This window comes from Perognathus longimembris, chromosome 3, assembly GCF_023159225.1.
Source record: "Perognathus longimembris pacificus isolate PPM17 chromosome 3, ASM2315922v1, whole genome shotgun sequence".
NCBI classification, from domain to species: domain Eukaryota; kingdom Metazoa; phylum Chordata; class Mammalia; order Rodentia; family Heteromyidae; genus Perognathus; species Perognathus longimembris.
Genome location: NC_063163.1, coordinates 117,658,644 through 117,676,213, shown reverse-complemented (window position 1 = coordinate 117,676,213; position 17,570 = coordinate 117,658,644). Strand labels below are relative to the sequence as shown.

The 17,570-nt window shown below is 56.7% G+C and overlaps 1 protein-coding gene across 1 annotated transcript; it reads right to left on the bottom strand.

Moving 5' to 3' along the window:
- Window positions 1–3,315: 3,315 nt before the first annotated feature.
- On the bottom strand, window positions 3,316–16,452 carry Abcg4 (ATP binding cassette subfamily G member 4). The gene is made up of 15 exons (XM_048343978.1): window positions 16,333–16,452; window positions 15,736–15,985; window positions 10,920–11,037; window positions 10,681–10,813; window positions 10,450–10,500; window positions 10,039–10,184; window positions 8,819–8,942; window positions 8,577–8,691; window positions 8,250–8,392; window positions 6,906–7,004; window positions 6,528–6,696; window positions 6,332–6,432; window positions 4,945–5,103; window positions 4,668–4,786; window positions 3,316–4,468 (listed from the first exon to the last, which is right to left on the bottom strand). Exons 2-15 carry the CDS (start codon window positions 15,971–15,973, stop codon window positions 4,243–4,245), a joined length of 1,941 nt encoding a protein of 646 aa, XP_048199935.1. The 5' UTR covers window positions 15,974–15,985; window positions 16,333–16,452; the 3' UTR covers window positions 3,316–4,242.
- Window positions 16,453–17,570: the final 1,118 nt, after the last annotated feature.

The window sequence follows — 17,570 nt, the reverse complement described above, 5'->3', positions numbered from 1 at the left end:
CTGAGCTTTGCTTTTACTCATTGGCTGGCATTCTACAACCTGAACCACATCTCCGCTTCTGGCTTTTTACTGGTTCATTAGTGGTAAGACTCTCATAGACTTTTCTGCTCAGGATGGCTTTGAACCTCAGTCCTCAGCAATCCGCCTCTCTAGTAGTGAGGATCACAGATGTGAGCCAGCAGTGCCTGGCTGAGTACCATGTCTTAAGAGTTTGCTCAAGCCATTTCTCCTAGCTGCAGTTTCCTTTTCTGTAAAAGGAGAGAAGAGAACTCATCCTAGCCCCTCATGGAGTTCCTGTGGGATCGAGAGAGCTCGCTTTGCAAATTTGTGAGCCACTCTACAAATGTTCTCAGTGCTTAAATGACCGTGCTGGCTCCAGAATGGCTGTTCGCCATCTTTCCTCCCCACGGTGCTTGTGAATGTGTGCGTTTATAAATGCTTAACCCCTTCAGACCTAGTTGCAATTTTTCTTTCCTATACCAGAGTTAGAGCTCGGGGCCTCATGCTTCCTCTGCTTGCTTGCTCGGCTGGTGCTCTGCCACTTGAACCATACCTCCAGCCTGATTTTTTTTGCTGATTATTTTGGAGATAGAGTCTCATGGAATTTTCTGTCCCAGCTGGCTTCCGGAAACCACAATCCTCTAGATCTCAGTCTCCTGAGAAGCTTAGGATTATTGGTGTGAGCCACCAACGCTAAGAAGTATTTCCATTTTGAAAGAAAAAAGGGAAAGACGAGGAATCTTAAGAAAGAGAACTTGAGGGTGAAACTTTGTGCCCTTTGACTTGTGACGAGCCATGGATGGCTTGAGAAGTGGCATCACTTCATGGAGAAGCTCCCAGAAGGACGCCCAAAGCAACCTGAGATGCAGACTTTCCACCTCCCACTCTTACCCAAATCCTTTAAGAAATATCTCCAGTCGAATTTCCAACTAGTCATAGACTGGACTTTAGTCTAACCCAGGGTAATTAGTCAACATGTAGCCCAGCCGGGGTTTCACGCATCTGCCAGGGCTGGGGCCAGTCCCTTCCTTCAGACCCCAAGCATCAAGCCCAAGACAGAAGAGCGTGAGACCACGTGCTGCTTCTTGAGCCATCTAGCCACCAGTCCTCAAGACTTTCTGGACACTCACCTCTTCCAAACTTCTGGCCTGCAGTCTTGTTGGCTGATGGCTCAGTCCTGGTAAACGTGGGCCCATAGAAAAGAAAAGAAGGAACTGGGTGCCAATGGCTCATGCCTATAATTCTAACTACTCAGGAGGCTGAGATCTGAGGATCTCAGTTCAGAACAAGCCCAGGAAGAAAAAAAAACACAAAAAAACAGTGGCCGGGGATATGGCCTAGTGACAAGAGTGCTTGCCTTGTATACATGAAGCCCTGAGTTCAATTCCCCAGCACCACATATACAGAAAACAGCCAGAAGTGGCGCTGTGGCTCAAGTGGCAGAATGCTAGCCTTGAACAAAAAGAAGCCAGGGACAGTGCTCAGGCCCTGAGTCCAAGCACCAGGACTGGCAAACAAACAAAACACCACCAAAAATCTGTGAGACTCTTATCTCCAATTAACGGCTGGAAATAGAGGCATGGTTCAAATGGTAAAAATGCTAGTCATGAGCAAAAATACTGAGAATGTGAGGCACTGAGTTCAAGCCCCAGTACCAGCACACATGCACACATACAAACACATATATGCACATGCAGAGAGAGAGAGAGAGAGAGAGGAGGGTAAGGAAAGAAGTTTGGAGTAAGCTCAATGAGGTCTCTACCACTCCTACTATAAGAACAAAATTCCAGATTCTGGGCTGGGAATATGGCCTAGTGGCAAGAGAGCTCGCCTCATATACATGAAGCCCTGGGTTCTATTCTCCAGCACCACATATCTAGAAAACGGCCAGAAGGGGCGCTGTGGCTCAGGTGGCAGAGTGCTAGCCTTGAGCGGGAAGAAGCCAGGGACAGTGCTCAGCCCTGAGTTCAAGCCCCAGGACTGGCCAAAAACAAGATTCCAGATTCTGTCCTGCTTCTCGTTCCATTCATAACCCCTGACATACTCCCCCCTCCCCAGCTCAACCGGGGCTCAGGGAGTCCTGACGGGAAGGACACCAATCACTGGGGCAAAGACACAGCCGACAACACACACAGCATTCACACCATGTGCACACCTAGCCATGAACGAGGGCACCGATGCCAAGACCAAGACATCTGGAAGCAAAAGATCTGGCCTCCAGGCCTGGGTCCACCTCCACCCCCTGGGAGCCTGTGGCACTTCACTGATCCAAGCCTGAGTTCTCACATCTGTACACTGAGCTGTCAAGAGGGACAAGGCGGGCTGGGGATATGGCCTAGTGGTAGAGTGCTTGCCTCCTATACATGAAGCCCTGGGTTCGATTCCCCAGCACCACATATATAGAAAACAGCCAGAGGTGGCGCTGTGGCTCAAGTGGTAGAGTGCTAGCCTTGAGCAAAAAGAAGCCAGGGACAGTGCTCAGGCCCTGAGTCCAAGGCCCAGGACTGGCAAAAAACAAACAAACAAAAGAGGGACAAGGCAGGGTTGGCCATGGATGCTGAGATGCTGAGCATGAAGCACTGGTAAGACAGAATGCATGATTGATTCAAATATTCCATAGGTTGCGCTGGCTCGCTCGATATGTGTCCAGCATGTACCACCCCTGCCACCGGCTCCTCAACACTGGCAGCCATCTTCCCAAGTGCCTCAATGACTCCCTCATTAGCTCACCCATACCAGATGGCAGAGTCATCCACATTCGCATACGGTGTACTGTATAAATATAGGTTTTATTAATAATGGGTGAAATCCCACAAATACAACTGGCATCTCTGTGTCATGAGAACCTGTGGCAGAGTGAGGGAAGACAGAGAGGGATGTGGACAGGAAAGAGAAGGAAAAGATCCTGGGGAAGAAGAAATGGGTAGGCTCAGCCCGGACCCACCGGCGAAGCCAGACACGGTGAACGTGAGGACACCGTCTCGGTGAACGGGACAGGCTGTTCGGATGCTCCGGGCTCACCTGCTGAAGGGCAGGGGGTGGAGAGATGCGGACAGGAGTCTGAATGAACAGCAAGCAGCTGGAGAAGGAGCAGAAGAGTGAGAATGGCAGCTCGGAACGCCAAAGGAGAGCCGCGGGCTGGTGACGGCCAAGGCCAAGCTGATGCTCCTGCTTGTGCTTGTTGGGTCCTGACCGCGAGTGCCACCCCTGGCTCGGGAGGGAGGGAAGACTGGGCACAGAGCCCTGCAGGTCCTGGAGTCACTGTGGGCAGCGCCAGCCTCTTCCTTAGACGCTCCAGCGCGGGGTCCCGTGAGGAGACTGGCGCTGCTGTCCCCTAGAGCACCGCCACCACCGCCTCGGTGCCGCCACTGCGCGCCCGGGGCTGCGGGGAACAGTGCGGGTCTGGGGCTGAGATTGCCTGTTCGCGTGTGCGCGCTGGGACCCCGGAAGGCGCCTGTGGACTCATGACAGGAGCAGCAAGAAGGGAGGGCCGCGAGTGCTCCCCTTCCCCGGAATAAAGTGCATCCTCCAGTTGCAGTGGGAGGCGGGAGAGAAACACAGGCATTATTGCAGAGGTGCCACCAGCTGGACCCTGACCCCGTGTGTGTACCCAGAAGGGGATCTGGGACATCCCCTGGCCTCCCCGACCCCCAGGACTTGAGAGGTGACCCAGACAGAATACCCAGCTTCTGTCCGAGCAGATTGTCCAAAGCAGCCAGTCTTGTGGGGAGGGGGAGTTAGAAGCGACTTCCGGAGTCCCTCCTCGGTGCATCCTGAAGTCTAGGAGGGCCCCCCCCCCCCTGCAGCAGACCCCACCAAGGCCCAGCCCTGGAATTCCAATCTTTCAGCCTCCTGCTCTACAAACACTGTTGTGGTGGGGACCCCAGTGGGGGCCACTTTGGTCAGTTGTAATTGGGAGCCCAGAGCACCTGGGCCTCCCAGGCAGACGACCGAGGAGGGTCCCGCTGGCGGGAAGGGGGTGGCTGCCTCCCCGCCGTCTTTGCATGCAGATGTTGGAGAGAGAAGGGAGGAAGCTACAAACCGCATCAGTCCGGGAAGACTCCTGGCTGTGGAGGGGAGGGCGGGAGCCCCACCGGCCCCACCGGCCCAGGGCCAAGGCCCGGCGCACAGAGCCGGCAGAGCAGCCAGAGGAGGGGAGGGCAGCTGCACCAGCAACCAAGTCCACACGGTTAAAACAGTCCCCAGAGGGCTGGAGTGGGGGGCTTCCTGCTGCCCAAGGCTTTATCTCTCAGACTTGACCCTGTACCGAAGCACAAGGTACGCCAGCAGCCGGAGGGCCAGGAAGAAGACGCCCAAGACCAGGAAGTCCAGGTAGAGCTTGGCATCCTCCACATCCAGTGCTCGCAGGATGCTCTGTGGCTCCCGGAAAGGGCAGCGCTCCTCTAAGCAGGTCAGGTCTCCTCGCTCCATGCCATAGATGGTCAGGATCGCGCCCTCAAAGCCATACCTGGGGGCGTCAGAGGGACACAGAGGGCAGGACCCCCACTCCTTCAGCAAATCGCCAGAGCCCAGCCGCAATGCTGTCATTCCCAGGGGCCCGCCAAGATGTCCCTGGTACCTGCCAGACTTGGCACGACCAAAGGAGAGCTAAGAAGGGCTTCCTGTAAGGAAGAGCAGGGGCAGGCATGGGGGAAAGAGGCACCAACCTGACATAGGAGAGGTAGGAGCTCCATTGCAGGTACGTGGGGATGGTCTTGAAGGTGACAAAGAAGCCAGAGAACAGAAGGACAGGGATGGCAGTCACGGGACCCACAAAAGTGGCTACCTGGAGGGGAGGGAAGGGGGCCGGGCTCTCACGGGGGTGATTGGGATTAGGGTGGTCCCAGAGTTTCCCCAAGGTTCATCCCACCCTTACACTAGCCCCTGACTCCTCCCCATAGACCCCATGCTTGTTTGGCAAGCCCCACGTGCCAGCCTTCCCACCTGTAGGGAGTTGGAGGCAGCTCCAATCAGCAGTCCCAAGGATTGGGCCACTAAGGCGGTGGCGGTGGCCAAGGCTGAGAAGAGCAGGAAGCGGCTGGTCTCAGCTGGCTGGCCGGTCATCCAGTACACTATGCTGCAGTATACCAACGGGCACATCACCTGAGGAGCAGGCACACAGCTGGGCAGGGGACTTTGAGCCAGGGACATGTGGCCGAGACTCTCCACTACCCAGGAATGAGCCCCTAGAGCCTTCCCTCCCAGAGCTCATCATGCCGTCCCTGCCTCCACTCCTGTTCATGCTGTTCCCCGGACTGACGTGTGTCCCCTTCCTCCCTGACCAAATGAACTTCACTGACCTTCCTGAACCTCATCCATTAGGCCTCTGTGTGTGTGTGTGTGTGTGTGTGTGTGTGTGTGTGTGTGATTAATTGGAGATAAGAGTCTCATGAACTTCTCTGCCTGGGCTAGCTTTGAACTTCAGTCCTCAGATCTCGGCTTCCTGAGTAGCCAGGTTTACAGGCCTTAGTCATAGGAGCACGCCTTCCTTAGACCTGTTCTGACCACTTTATACATGGTAACTTCCAGAGTCCTCCCCCTCTGGATCAGCTTTTTCTTATATTGCCAATTAATTCAAGCTCTACCGCAATGTTTTGTCCCTCCTTGAAACTATCATCTTTGTAGATACAACAGAGCAGACCTGTAGAATTGGCAGATCCAGAGATCTAATGTACACCAACATGGAGTCTGCAGTTAATAAAATGACACTGCATTGGGCATGTTTGTGAAATAGGTCTGTCTTAGCTGCTCTCATCATGGAGAACTGGGTGCTTTCATTTGCTTTACTTTGTGTGTATCCCAGAGGGGTGTTTTTTCATATTGACATGCCACGCACAAATGGCTCAGGCCTGTCATCCTAACTACTCAGGAGGTTGAGATCTGAGGATCCCAGTTCAAAGCCAGCCTGGGCAGGAAAGTCCATGAGGCTCTTCTCTCCAATAAACTACCAAAAACCTAGAAGTAGAATTGTGGCTCAAATGATAAAGTTAGCGGACCCTGAGTTCAAGACTCAGGACTGGCACGCATGCACGCGCACCCCCCCCACACACACCCATACACACAATTCACTTTTTCATACACCATCCTGAAGTAGTTACTGACATTCTTCGAAGAAGTAAAAGAGAAGCCCTGAGTTCAATCCCTGGTACCAAGATTAGGTAGGCCTTTTGTTGTTCGTTTCCTGCGTGTGTGCTGGTTAGAGCCAGTGCAGAATAGGTATTCCCCACCTCTCTGTGAGTGAGTAGAAGGGAAGGATGGGAGACCACCGGCTCAGGAAGGCCAGCAAGCAAGGACGGAGGGGACAGTGGACAGCTGAGAGGGAGAGGCTCACCTGAAAGGGCACGTCGGCCATGGTCTTGGCCAGGTAATACGCTTTGAGGCTGTACCAGTAGTTGAGGTGCTCCCTCATGAAGACGGCCATCTCTAAGGGGACTGAGGGTACAGGTGGATCAGGCTCCACCGGCGGGCCCCTGGCCCCTGCCTCCTGCTCCACACCCCACCACCACCCTTCAGGCAGCTCAGCTTACAGGTAAGCACGGTTGGCATGAGGGCAGCGAACATGAGGAACAGCATGGAGAAGAAGAGGCAGCCGGTGTTGTTGAAGACCTTGCTGGCATCGTCGCCAATGTGCAGGTAGAGGAGCCCAATGAGCACACCGATCACCACATGGGACATGAAGCGCAAGTGGGTCAGGACCTGGGGGAGGGGTTCTGATGAGGACAGGATGTGTCCCAAGGCCTTGTCCAGTTGGGACACAGTGGAGGACACCCTGGGGCAGGAACTCAGAACCGGGCTTTCTGGCACGGGGTCCCATAGATGCACTAGAAGGGGTGGGGCAGGGGCTCCCATTCCCATCCCAGCCAAGGCCAGGCCTGGGCCTCCTCTCCCCCAGACCAATGCCTCACCGTGTCCCTGAGGATGGACAAGAAGGTCCTCCTGAAGAGGATGCAGAACTGAGTGAGGGTGCTGGTGGCAAAGGTGTGGCTCTCAATGGGATCCACGTCCTGGGGAGAACAAAGGGGACCGGGTGAGTCTACTCCACTCACTACAGCCCACGCGGCCTTTCCCCGAGTATACTGCAGAGAGAAGGCCTCCTCCACTGGGCCGTGTGCCTGGAAGCCAGGTTTAGGGGTCTGGATATATGAGGGAGCCTAAGGAAAGAGACACAAGGAGGGGGTGAACACTTGGGAGCTAGGTCATGGGAGGGAGTCCAGGACCCCGTCTTAGCGCACAGTTCTTTCTTTTTTTTTTTTGGCCAGTCCTGGGCCTTGGACTCAGGGCCTGAGCACTGTCCCTGGCTTCCTTTTGCTCAAGGCTAGCACTCTGCCCCTTGAGTCACAGCGCCGCTTCTGGCCGTTTTCTGTATATGTGGTGCTGGGGAATTGAACCCAGGGCTTCATGTATACGAGGCGAGCACTCTTGCCACTAGGCCATATCCCCAGCCCCTAGCGCACAGTTCTTTAATCCCATTAACATGAACACTCAGAAGCGGGTGGCTGGTAGTTCACGCCTATCATCCTAGCTACCCAGGAAGCTAAGACCTGACAATCATGGTTCAAAGCCAGTCCCACACAGGAAAGCTCGTGAAACTCCTTATTTCTAATTAAGCACCAAAAAAAAAAAAAAAAAAGCGAGAAGTGAACTATTGCTCAGATGGTAGAGCACCAGCCCTGAGTACAAAAGCTCAGGCACAACACCAAAGCCCCGAGTTCAAGCCCCCAAACTGCCACCAGAAAAAGGCAAGTGAGGGTGAAAGACCCTGAATTCAAGTCCCAGTACCAATACAAAACAAAAACAAAAACCACTAGGGCTCCTTTAGGACAATGAGTTTCACAGTAACATGATTCAGTAATGATGACCATAACGATAATGATCGTGAGCAAGCCTTTGGTTTTGAAAGGTGACTGTAGCTCATCTGAGGAAGAGACTTGGCAAAGTAGCTGCTAAGAACTTCACGTGATTGGGTGGCGTGCTGCCCGGCACCCACTGGAGGTAAGTGGCGTCACTTCCGGTTAGAGATGACAGGAAGTCTCCCTGGCCGAGAGGCCAGTGGCTCGTGTGAGCACTGAGGGTGAATGAGCGTTTGCACGAATGAAAATTGAATGTGGTTCGTGGGGCTGAGGTCACCCCGAGCCATTCATGGTAGGTCTGTGCTAAGCACCCAGGGGTTGTGGTACCTTGGCCTCTTTGGCGGGGCCATGATCTCCTTTCCCCCACTCTGCCCGCGCTGCCCAATCCACCTCACTCACCGGTGGGCAAGAGGGACAGTGGGCAGGGACCTCATTCTTCTCCAAACTACTCTTCTTCTCGGCCATGGCACAAAGTCCATTCTGTACTGCCCTGAACAGCATGGGGTTCAAGTCTCCATACTCTCCCGATGCCACCTCGATGACTGGAGGACACACACAGCAAAATGCTCGGCTTGGTCTTAACCCTGGCTTCCCCAGGGCAAAGTCAGCCCCTCCTCAGGTGTGCGTGGAGGCAGGTGACACCACTGGGAGGACTGGGCGTCTGACCCGAGTGCCCGGGTTGGGCCCATCAATGCGTCCCGCCCCTTCCAAAGGGTCCCCACTCACTGAAGTCAGCTGGGTTGTGGTAGGTGGGGCAGTGCAAGCCCAGCCCCTTCAGATAGGGGATCAGGTTGGTGACCACGCCCTTGAAGATGCACTGACCCTGGCTCAGGATGTAGAGCTGAGGCAGAAGACAGGGGTGAGGAAAACAGGGACCAGAGGGCCAGGAGATCCCGCCGGCATCTCCCCCGACCTCTTTCCACTTCTCCATCTCAAGCCAACCTTCTTCGAGACGTAGATACACTCACCTTGTCAAACATCTCGAAGAGCTTGGCGCTGGGCTGGTGGATGGTACAGATGATGGTACGGCCGCCCTGGGCCAGGGACTTCATGAGGGATACCACTTGGAAACAAGAAGCACTGTCCAGACCGCTGTCCGGAGAGAGGACAGCATGGGGACAGTGAGGGGGGGGGCCAGGCAGACAGAGCTGGGGGAGGGGGTAGCTGCTGCCAAAGGGAGGGAGCCGCAGGAAGGGGGGGGGGCCCTGGGAGCCGCCTCCGTATCCTGTGCTCCAGGCATGTCTTCCGGCATTTGGAGCTATCAGAGCCCGGAGCCCTGTTCTCGTGAACAAGCCTATACCAAGCACCTGTTGTATGCCAGGCACTGGAATGGCAGTGATTCATAAATGAGACTCTGGTCTGGAGGGAGGTAGGCAAACTCGCAGTTGATTTGGGGAATGTAGAAAGTGCTATAGCAACAGAGGGAAGGAGAGGCGGGGGAGCAGCCATGCTGCGGCGGGCGGCTGGAGGGCCGCCAGAGAGGGTGCCTGAGTGTATCTGAAGAAGGCAGCATTAAACTGGCGAAGGTAGAAAGGGGGCCGTGTGTGGTGAAGGGCATTCCAGGCGGAAAGCACAGCGCGCAGCGCTTCGAGGCAGGACACACGCGGCTCCACCAAGCGGCTCACGAGCAAATCGGTGTTATTAGAGCAGAAAGTACAAGACGCGGGGTGGGAGAAATAGGTTCCGGCCAGGACCTCGCGAGGCACCTGGCTTTTGTCGGAGGGCAAATGGAACTCATTGCGTGATGGAAGCAGGGAAGGGGTCTGGCCAGCCTTGTCTTTGAGAAAGTCTAACTCAGGCTGCAGGTGGTAGGAAAGACTGGCTGAGAAGGACTGGAGACAGGGAGAGGAGAATCGCTGATGATGTCCTGAACACAAGCCCTGGAACTAGGGAAAGGGTACGGGGGATCTGAAAGCTACCACAAGGAGGTGGAATCAACAGGACTTGGTGACTAATAACTGTGAGGAAAGAAGAGAGAGAGAGAGGCATCAATCAAGAGGGGAGGCACTCTGATCTTAGCAAGGATGGAGATGAGGAGTCAGCTCTTATCTTGGCCCCAAAAGGCTACAGATGGGGGTGGGGGGTGGGGGGTGGGGGGTGTCCTTCTGGTCTCCAGCCATGGGGGAAAAAATGCAGCTGTAGTGCTGACTCGGGATGGAGGGAGGAGGAATCCTGGGGGGAGAACTACCTGGTGGGTTCATCAAAGAACATGACAGGTGGATTGTTGACCAACTCCAGGGCGATCGCCAGGCGCTTCCTCTGCCCGCCGGAGAGCAGAGCTGTCCGCGTGTGTGAGCATGACATCAGGCCCAGTGCCGTCAGGATCTCAGTCACCTGGAGTCACACACACGCACACACGCACACGCACACGCACACACACACACAGCCCAAGTCAGATCCAAGGCCCCCACTTCCCCCGGGTGCCACCCCCTTAAATCCTTGCCCCAAACGTTGGCTTTCACTTTCCCACCCAGACTCCAAGCCCCAGAACTCATCCCCACAAAGGTGTGTGTGTGTGTGTATGTGTGTGTGTGTGTGTGTGTCTCTCTCTCTCTCTCTCTCTCTCTCTCTGGCCCTTTGCTTCCTCTTCTTCACTCACCAGCTCCTTCTTCACCTCTTGTTTCTCACTCAGCTTCAGGTTGGCGGAGACCTGGGACCCAAGAGCAGACAAGAAAGATGTGTGGAGGAGGAGGACACAGCCTGAAGGCCTCTGCTGAGGAGGAGGAGGAGGAGGAGGAAGAGGAGGGGGAGGGGGAGGGGGAGGGGGGGGGAGGAGGGGGAGTGCAGTCAGAAGGGGCTAGCGGGCAGGGGACAGCCATCTTGCCCTCACCATCATGGCTTCCATCACCGTGAGGTGTGGCAGTAGCATGTCGTCCTGCATGATGTAGCAAGACATCTTGCGGAAGGTCCTCAGCTCTCGTGGCCTCCCGTTGACCAGGATCTGCCCCTTCATTCCTGTCTCCCTGGGAGGACATTGGTTGGAGGATAAGAGCCAAGGCCACTGCCACGCTCCCCCAAGCGATCCCTCTTCCCCAATCCCCGTCCCGCGCATTCGGCTCTGGCTCTCACCTGTACCCTGCCAAGATGTTCATGAACGTGGACTTCCCAGCCCCCGAGGGGCCCATGATCCCGATCAGTTCCCGGCGGCAGAATTTACCAGATAGGCACTTGAGGAGGGTCTTATAACCTGCAAGGGAGGAAGGGAGGGAGCTCTGGTCACAGTCACAGCAAATGGAGAGCACACCCATCATTCCCAGCAGCTGTTGTGGCTGTCAGTGGTGTAGGCAGGCCCTACTCAATGTGGCTGGGGCCAGGATGGAACCAACAAAGACCCATACACTCCCATCCTGTCCCTCCCTAAACGACCATCTCTAATGGCAAAGGATGGAAAGCTTTCAAGAAACCCTAGGGCTCTCTCATGGGTGGCTATAAAGAGGGGATGGAGGTCCTAAAAGACCCTGCTCTTCTCTGGAATCAGAGTGGCCAGGGTGACTTTCCCACTGGTCCAGCCATTGCTGGCTGACTGTCCCCTGTGTTCCCACAGCACCTGTCCTATCATATGCCAGCATGTGTGTGACTTGATGTCTGTCACTCAGCCTTTCCTGCCTATTAGTCATTGAGGTTTTGTGTCTTACTCATCTTTGTAACCTTCACGGTCTGTCTGGCATGTAGTAGACGCTCAGTAAGTGTGTGTTCTCAGAGTTTCCGCCTCGTTCTGAGAAAAGAACCCAGCCTTTTTTGTGTTTTCTCTGCCCTGTAATATTGTCTCTCCAACTCACTAACATGGTCCCAGTAAAACTTCACCTTTCATTCATTCACTGGGAGGCAGCGCATATATATAAAGAGTACTAATATAGAATCAGGTAGATCTGGGTTCAAATTCTGGCTTCCTATGTCCCAGGTATATGGCCTCAAGCAAGTGGCTTTACCTCTTTAAGTTTCAGGCCTCTCCTCTGTAAAATGAGGAGGATAATACCTATCTCCTAGAGTTGCTGGGAAGAATAGATGAAATGATATACATAAAGCACATGACACAGCACTTGGCCTATAGAGTGCATTTTAAAAGTGACTTGTATCATTAATTCTTGACCAATGCTTGTAGAGATCTACCATCTATCGGGTTCTGTAATAACAGATACTGGACCCAAAAAAAGGTCACAGACAGACTGAAAATATCTGTGACCTGAAGAAAAATAGATATGGGCTATAACAGAAGTACAAGTAGGGTACCACGACCGTGCAAAACGTAGAACCGATGGGCTGGGGGCTGGGAATGTGGCTTAGTGGTAGACTGCTTGCCTAGCATTCATGAAGCCCTGGGTTCAGCACCACATACACAGAAAAGGCCAGAAGTGGTGCTGTGGCTCAAGTGGTAGAGTGCTAGCCTTCCTTGAGCAAAAAGAAGCCAGGGACAGTGCTCAGGCCCTGAGTCCAAGGCCCAGGACTGGCCAAAAAAGAAAGAAAGAAGGAAAGAAAGAAAGAAAGAAAGAAAGAAAGAAAGAAAGAAAGAAAGAAAGAAAGAAAGAAAGGAAGAAAGAAAGAAGGAAGGAAGGAACTGATGGGGCGGGGTGGGGTGTGGCAAAGCGGGAGTGGCTCTGTGGAAGAGGTGACAGGTGAGCTCAGGATGAATGACAGAAGCCCTCCAGGCTTCAGGAAGCAAAGCTCTGCTATGGAAAACAACCCGGGGAACAGAGGGCACAGACTACCTAGACTCGCCTGGTGAGACAGTGGAAGAGGCAAGCTGTGCCCCCAGGCCCCCATGCCCGGGGGGCACCTCACTCCCTGTCACCCTCCCCCACTGCCCCAGAGCCCACCTGACTTCCTTAGCAGAGACAGCGAAAGGACGCCTCCGTCCACCGTTCACCCCACCAGGACTGTGCACTGGGTCCAGCTGTCCCTTTGGGCACGTCCCACTAGAAGGGGATCGGGCCCCACCCACTGTCACGCCTTAGACTCATCAATGACCTGGACAGTGCTCATTTCATTTCGCATTGGTTTTGTTTTTGTCAGTCCTGGGGCTTGAACTTGGGGCCTGGGCACTGTCCCTGAGCCTCTTTGTGCTCAAGGCTAGCACTCTGCCACTTGAGCCACAGCACCACTTCCAGTGTTTGAGTGGTTAATTGGAGAGAAGAGTCTCACGGAGACTTCTCTGGCCAAGCTGGCTTCAAATGGCGGTCTTCAAATCTCAGCTTCCGGAGTAGCTAGGACTTCAGGTGTGGGCCACCTGGCTGACAGTGCTCATCTCTCAGTTGGGATGGGCCAAGTGGGGCCAGAACCGGCCAGTGACTCACCAAAGGTCACACAGCAAGTTCTTTCCTGGGAGAGGAAGTCATAAGTTTCAATGCTCTTCCTCAGTCACCCTCACCTGACATGGGTGGTGCACCCCAGCATACGCTGGCCAGTGCCCCTCACAGGAAGTGATTTCTTGTTCAGGGGAAGAAATTACAGGGGTGAACCTTCCCCTCACTTAATCACAGCCAGGCGCTGGTTGAACACGAGACCTAGCACGACTATCATCTTACACTTGCCTTTCACCAAGCACTTTCATAGACCAGCTCAGCTCCACGACTGGCTTTTGTTAGCATCCCTGTTTACAGATGAGGAAAGTGAGACCAAGAGAAGGCAAGCAGCCTGCCCAAGGTCAGCAGCCTGCCCAAGGTCACAGCGTGTCCATGAGCTGGGAAGCCATGCACTTGAACTTCCATTGTACATAATGTCTCAGCATTTGAAGGGACTTGCCCGGCCTTGGAGCTGGAGAGACATCAATGTTTTAGTTTTGCCTTGAGCAATAGTCCTCTGGGGAAAAAATTAATCTTTTTTTCAGTTGGTTGTGGGGCTTGAAATCAAAGCCTGGGCTCTGTCCCTGAGCTCTTTTGCTCAAGACTAGCACACCACCATTTTCAGTCACAGCTCCAGTTCCAGTTTTTGAGTGGTCAATAGGAAATAAGGGTCTCATGGGGACTTTTCTGCCTGGGCTGGCTTTGAACTGCGATCCTCAGATCTCAGCCTCCTGAGTGGCTAGGGTTACGGGCATGAGCCACCAGCGCCTGGCTAATCCTCAGCAATTTTGTCAAGTCACTAGATCTTTTTTATTTCTTTTTTTTGGGGGGGTGTCTCACTATGTACCCCAATTTGGCCTTGAAGTCAGAATCCTCCTACCACATGAGTGTTGGGATTATACACTCAGCAAGTCAAATCTTTAAGTCCTTGAATTCCTCCTCTATAAAAGAATAATGGTACTAACTCCTCCTGAAGACTTACTAGGGTTATGATAAATATTAGATGATCTCATTAACAATAACAGGAAAGTATTTTTGAAAAGTAAGAAAAATAAGGGGTGTGTGTGTGTGTGTGTGTGTGTGTGTGTGTGTGCCAGTCAGAGTTTGAACTTAGGGCCTGGGTGCTGTTCCTAGGGTTTTGTTTTGTTTTGTTTGGCTCAAGGTTGGTGCTCTACCAGTTGAGCCATAGCTCCATTTCTGGTTTTTTGGTGATTACTTGAAGATAGTCTCATGGACTTTCCTGCTTAGGCTGGCTTCAGACTGCAAACCTCAGATCTCAGACTCCTGAGTTGCTAGGATTACAGGCGTGAACCACTGGCTCTCAGCTTGAAAAATAAGAAATTTGACTGACTGGGGACAAATGCTTACCTGGGAGAGGCGGAGCCTCCCTCCCTCCACATCTGTTCCCACCTGCTCTGCTACTCCTCATCGCTTTCTGTTCTCTCAAGGAGAGAAAGATTCCCGGGAAAAGGGAGGTCAGAGAGAGGAGGACAGAAAAGAGGACCGGGATGAAAAGAAGGAAGATGGACAATGGACAGAGTAGGGTCAATCAGGTCAAAAAGAGAGGTGGCCCTGGCTGGTGGCACCAATGTGCAGGAAGTATTTAGAAGCAACCAGGGAGCGGGCTTGTCTAGTCACCTCTTCATTTCACCATAAAGTTATGAGGAAATTAGAGGACTAAGGCAATAGCAAGGATCTCATCATTTTGCCCCAGAGCAGGTCCCAGGACTGAAGAGGCTGGTTAGGCAGGGAGCCCAGTTGCCCCTGTGACCTCCTGGTTATCTGGGAGAATGAATGGAGAATGCGAAGACGGTGCATGCTCAACCCGGCTCTGAAGCACCCCATTCTTATGTCTTCAGTCTCAGTCATCAAGGTCCCAGCTCCACCCCTGACTCACACCCAGCTCTGGGAACCACTCTTTGCAGAGGAGAGATGCTAGGGGACTGGCTGGTCAGGGTTCTGGGAGGCCCATCCTGATGGGAAGGGGAAGGGATGAAGCCCTCATACAGAGCGCCTGGCTTCAGCTCTGCCACTCACTCGCAGCAAGATATCGGTCGAGTCAATCAACTTCCCTAAAGCCTCCGTTTCCTTATTGGTAACATGAGGATGACATCCATGGTGCCAAACCTCCACCCTTCCTGCTTCAGAGGTCTGGCAAGAATGGAGGAAGATGACAGGGATGAGAACATCTTTAAAAATAGGCACAGGGGAGTAGGTAGAGGGGGAGCCCCTCCAGACAGAGCCCCCCTCTCCCGGGGCAGGCCCCGCAGGCAGGCAGGAATCCTCCAGAAATAGAACAAAGGCAGAAGAAAACTCAAGGACCACTCAAGGACCAGAGGTCATGGGAAGAGAAGGAGAAGGGAAAGCTTCAGGGTTCCCCCCCCCCCACCCCGGTCCTGGCAGGTGCCACCCCGGGGATCTTTGTGCACAGTCTGTGAGGGGCTGGAGCCCGGTGTCACCGTTCCCACCGGGCCCTCAGGGGCAGGACATGCAGAATGAGGGGCACCCAGGCCTGGTCCTGCTGGAGAGGCAACTTGGTCAGCCCCCCTCCACCCACCCCTGGCCCCCCTCCCCCCCCCCCCCCGCTCCACCAGGCGGCTCCGTACCCCGTTTTCTCCAGCAGGGCCCCTCCCGCACGGAGTAGGACAGCTCCACGAACTCGATGTCCACCGAGGAGCGCTTGGGCAGGTGGGAGAAGCGCTGGGCTTCGGTGATGTGGTTCTCCACCTTCTTCAGGTGCGTGGTCAGCACGGGGGGCTCCGCCCCGTCCTCCAGCGCCACCGCCATGGCCACGGCCCCCGGCCCCAGGCCGCAGCCCGCAGCCTCCAGCGCCTTCTCCGCCATCACGCGGCCGGCCTGCAGGGAGGGGGCCGGCTCAGCCCCGGGCTGGACACCCCCGGGCCCGGCCCCGCGCGTGCCGCCCCCCGCCCCCCACAGCCCCCCACCTCCGCCCTCCCTCCCGGGCCGGTCCCCAGCGGCGAGCGCCCCGCCGCCTCGGGGGTGGGGGGAGCAGCACCCAGCGCCCCCATCCGCGGCGGCTCTAATCTCCTTACCCCGCGGGCCGGGCCCGGGGCCGGGGGGGGGGGGGGCGGGGGCGGGGAGGGCGGGCGCTGTCCGCGGGGGGGGGGCCGGGGGAGGCCGGGCAGGGGGGCTCCCCCCGGGGACGGGCTCGGGTCCCCCCGCGGCCCGGGGGGCGGGCGTACCTGATCACCTTGACGCGCCCCGGCCGGGGATGGAGACGCCGGGCTCGCCCCGCCCGCCGCCGGCCTAGGGCTGCGGCACCGGCGCCCCGGCTCCGGGTCCGGGCGGCCCGGGCCGGGGCGGGGCCGGGCCGGGGCGGGGCCGGCGGGAGGGGAGGGCCGGGCCCCAGGTGGGAGCCGAGGCGGCGGGGTGGGCCGGGACCGCGGGGGTCGCGCCCCGGCTCGGCTCGGCGGTGCGCGCGCGGCGCCTGCCCGGTGCGCCCCGCGCCCGCAGCCGGATCCCCGCGCCGCTGCCTCCCGGAGCCGGCGGGCGACTGCCTGCGCCGCCGAGCCCCGGCTCGCCGGTCCCGCGGCTCTTAAAGGGCCCGCGCCGCCCCGCTGCCCGCGGGGGGCGAGGGGGCGAGGACGGCGGGGCGGGACCACCGCCCGCGCCGCGCGGGGGCCGCCGGGGAGGCGCCGCAGACCCGGGGCCGAGGGTTCGCGGCGCAGGGCTGACTTGGGGACGGGGGTGAAGGAAAGCTGGGGTCACGCGGCGGGGACCGACGGGACGGGCACCAGGGGCCGTGGGGCGCGAGTGGGGCCCTCTCCAGGCATCGGGGAGCGGTCCGTCCACCTGCACGGAGCATCCTCCCCATCGACTTCCTCCGTGCTGGCCTTTGAACCCGACAGAGCGCCCCCCCAGCACCCCCAAACTAAACCCACACGAAGGGCTTCCCAGCAGCGGAGGCCTTGGGGCGCTGGGACTCCCCCCCCCCTGTCCCCCGGCCCTAAGGCTGAGCCCCCCACTAGCTGAGGAGGGCCGGGGACTCGTGGCTGTGCGAGGCTGGAAGGCAGCTCGAGGTTCAACGAGTCCTCGGGCCCCCCGGACAGCGAGGGCCAGGCTGACTCTGCGGGGTCGCCGTCCGGGCGCGCGCAGGACTCGCACTCACGGCCCGGGACACCCCGCACGCGCGCGCCCTCTCCGTCGCCCTCGGGCTCGCGCCCATCCCTCCCCAGCCTCGGGATCGTGGAGGAGTAGGTAGGTCAGCCGGCCGGGATGGGTGCGGGGAGCGCGCGGAGTTCCCACCTGCGGACGCGGCCGGCCGAGGAATGGGACCTGGGAGGGAGCGGCCGAGGGGCCGCCCGCGGGGAGAGGTTACCAGAAGTCAAGCCCTCCTCCCTCCCCCTCCTCCCTCCCCCACCTCCCCAGGGCGGGAGTCCCCGAGGCTGGCGGCCCCGGCGGCGAGGGCCCCACTCTCTCA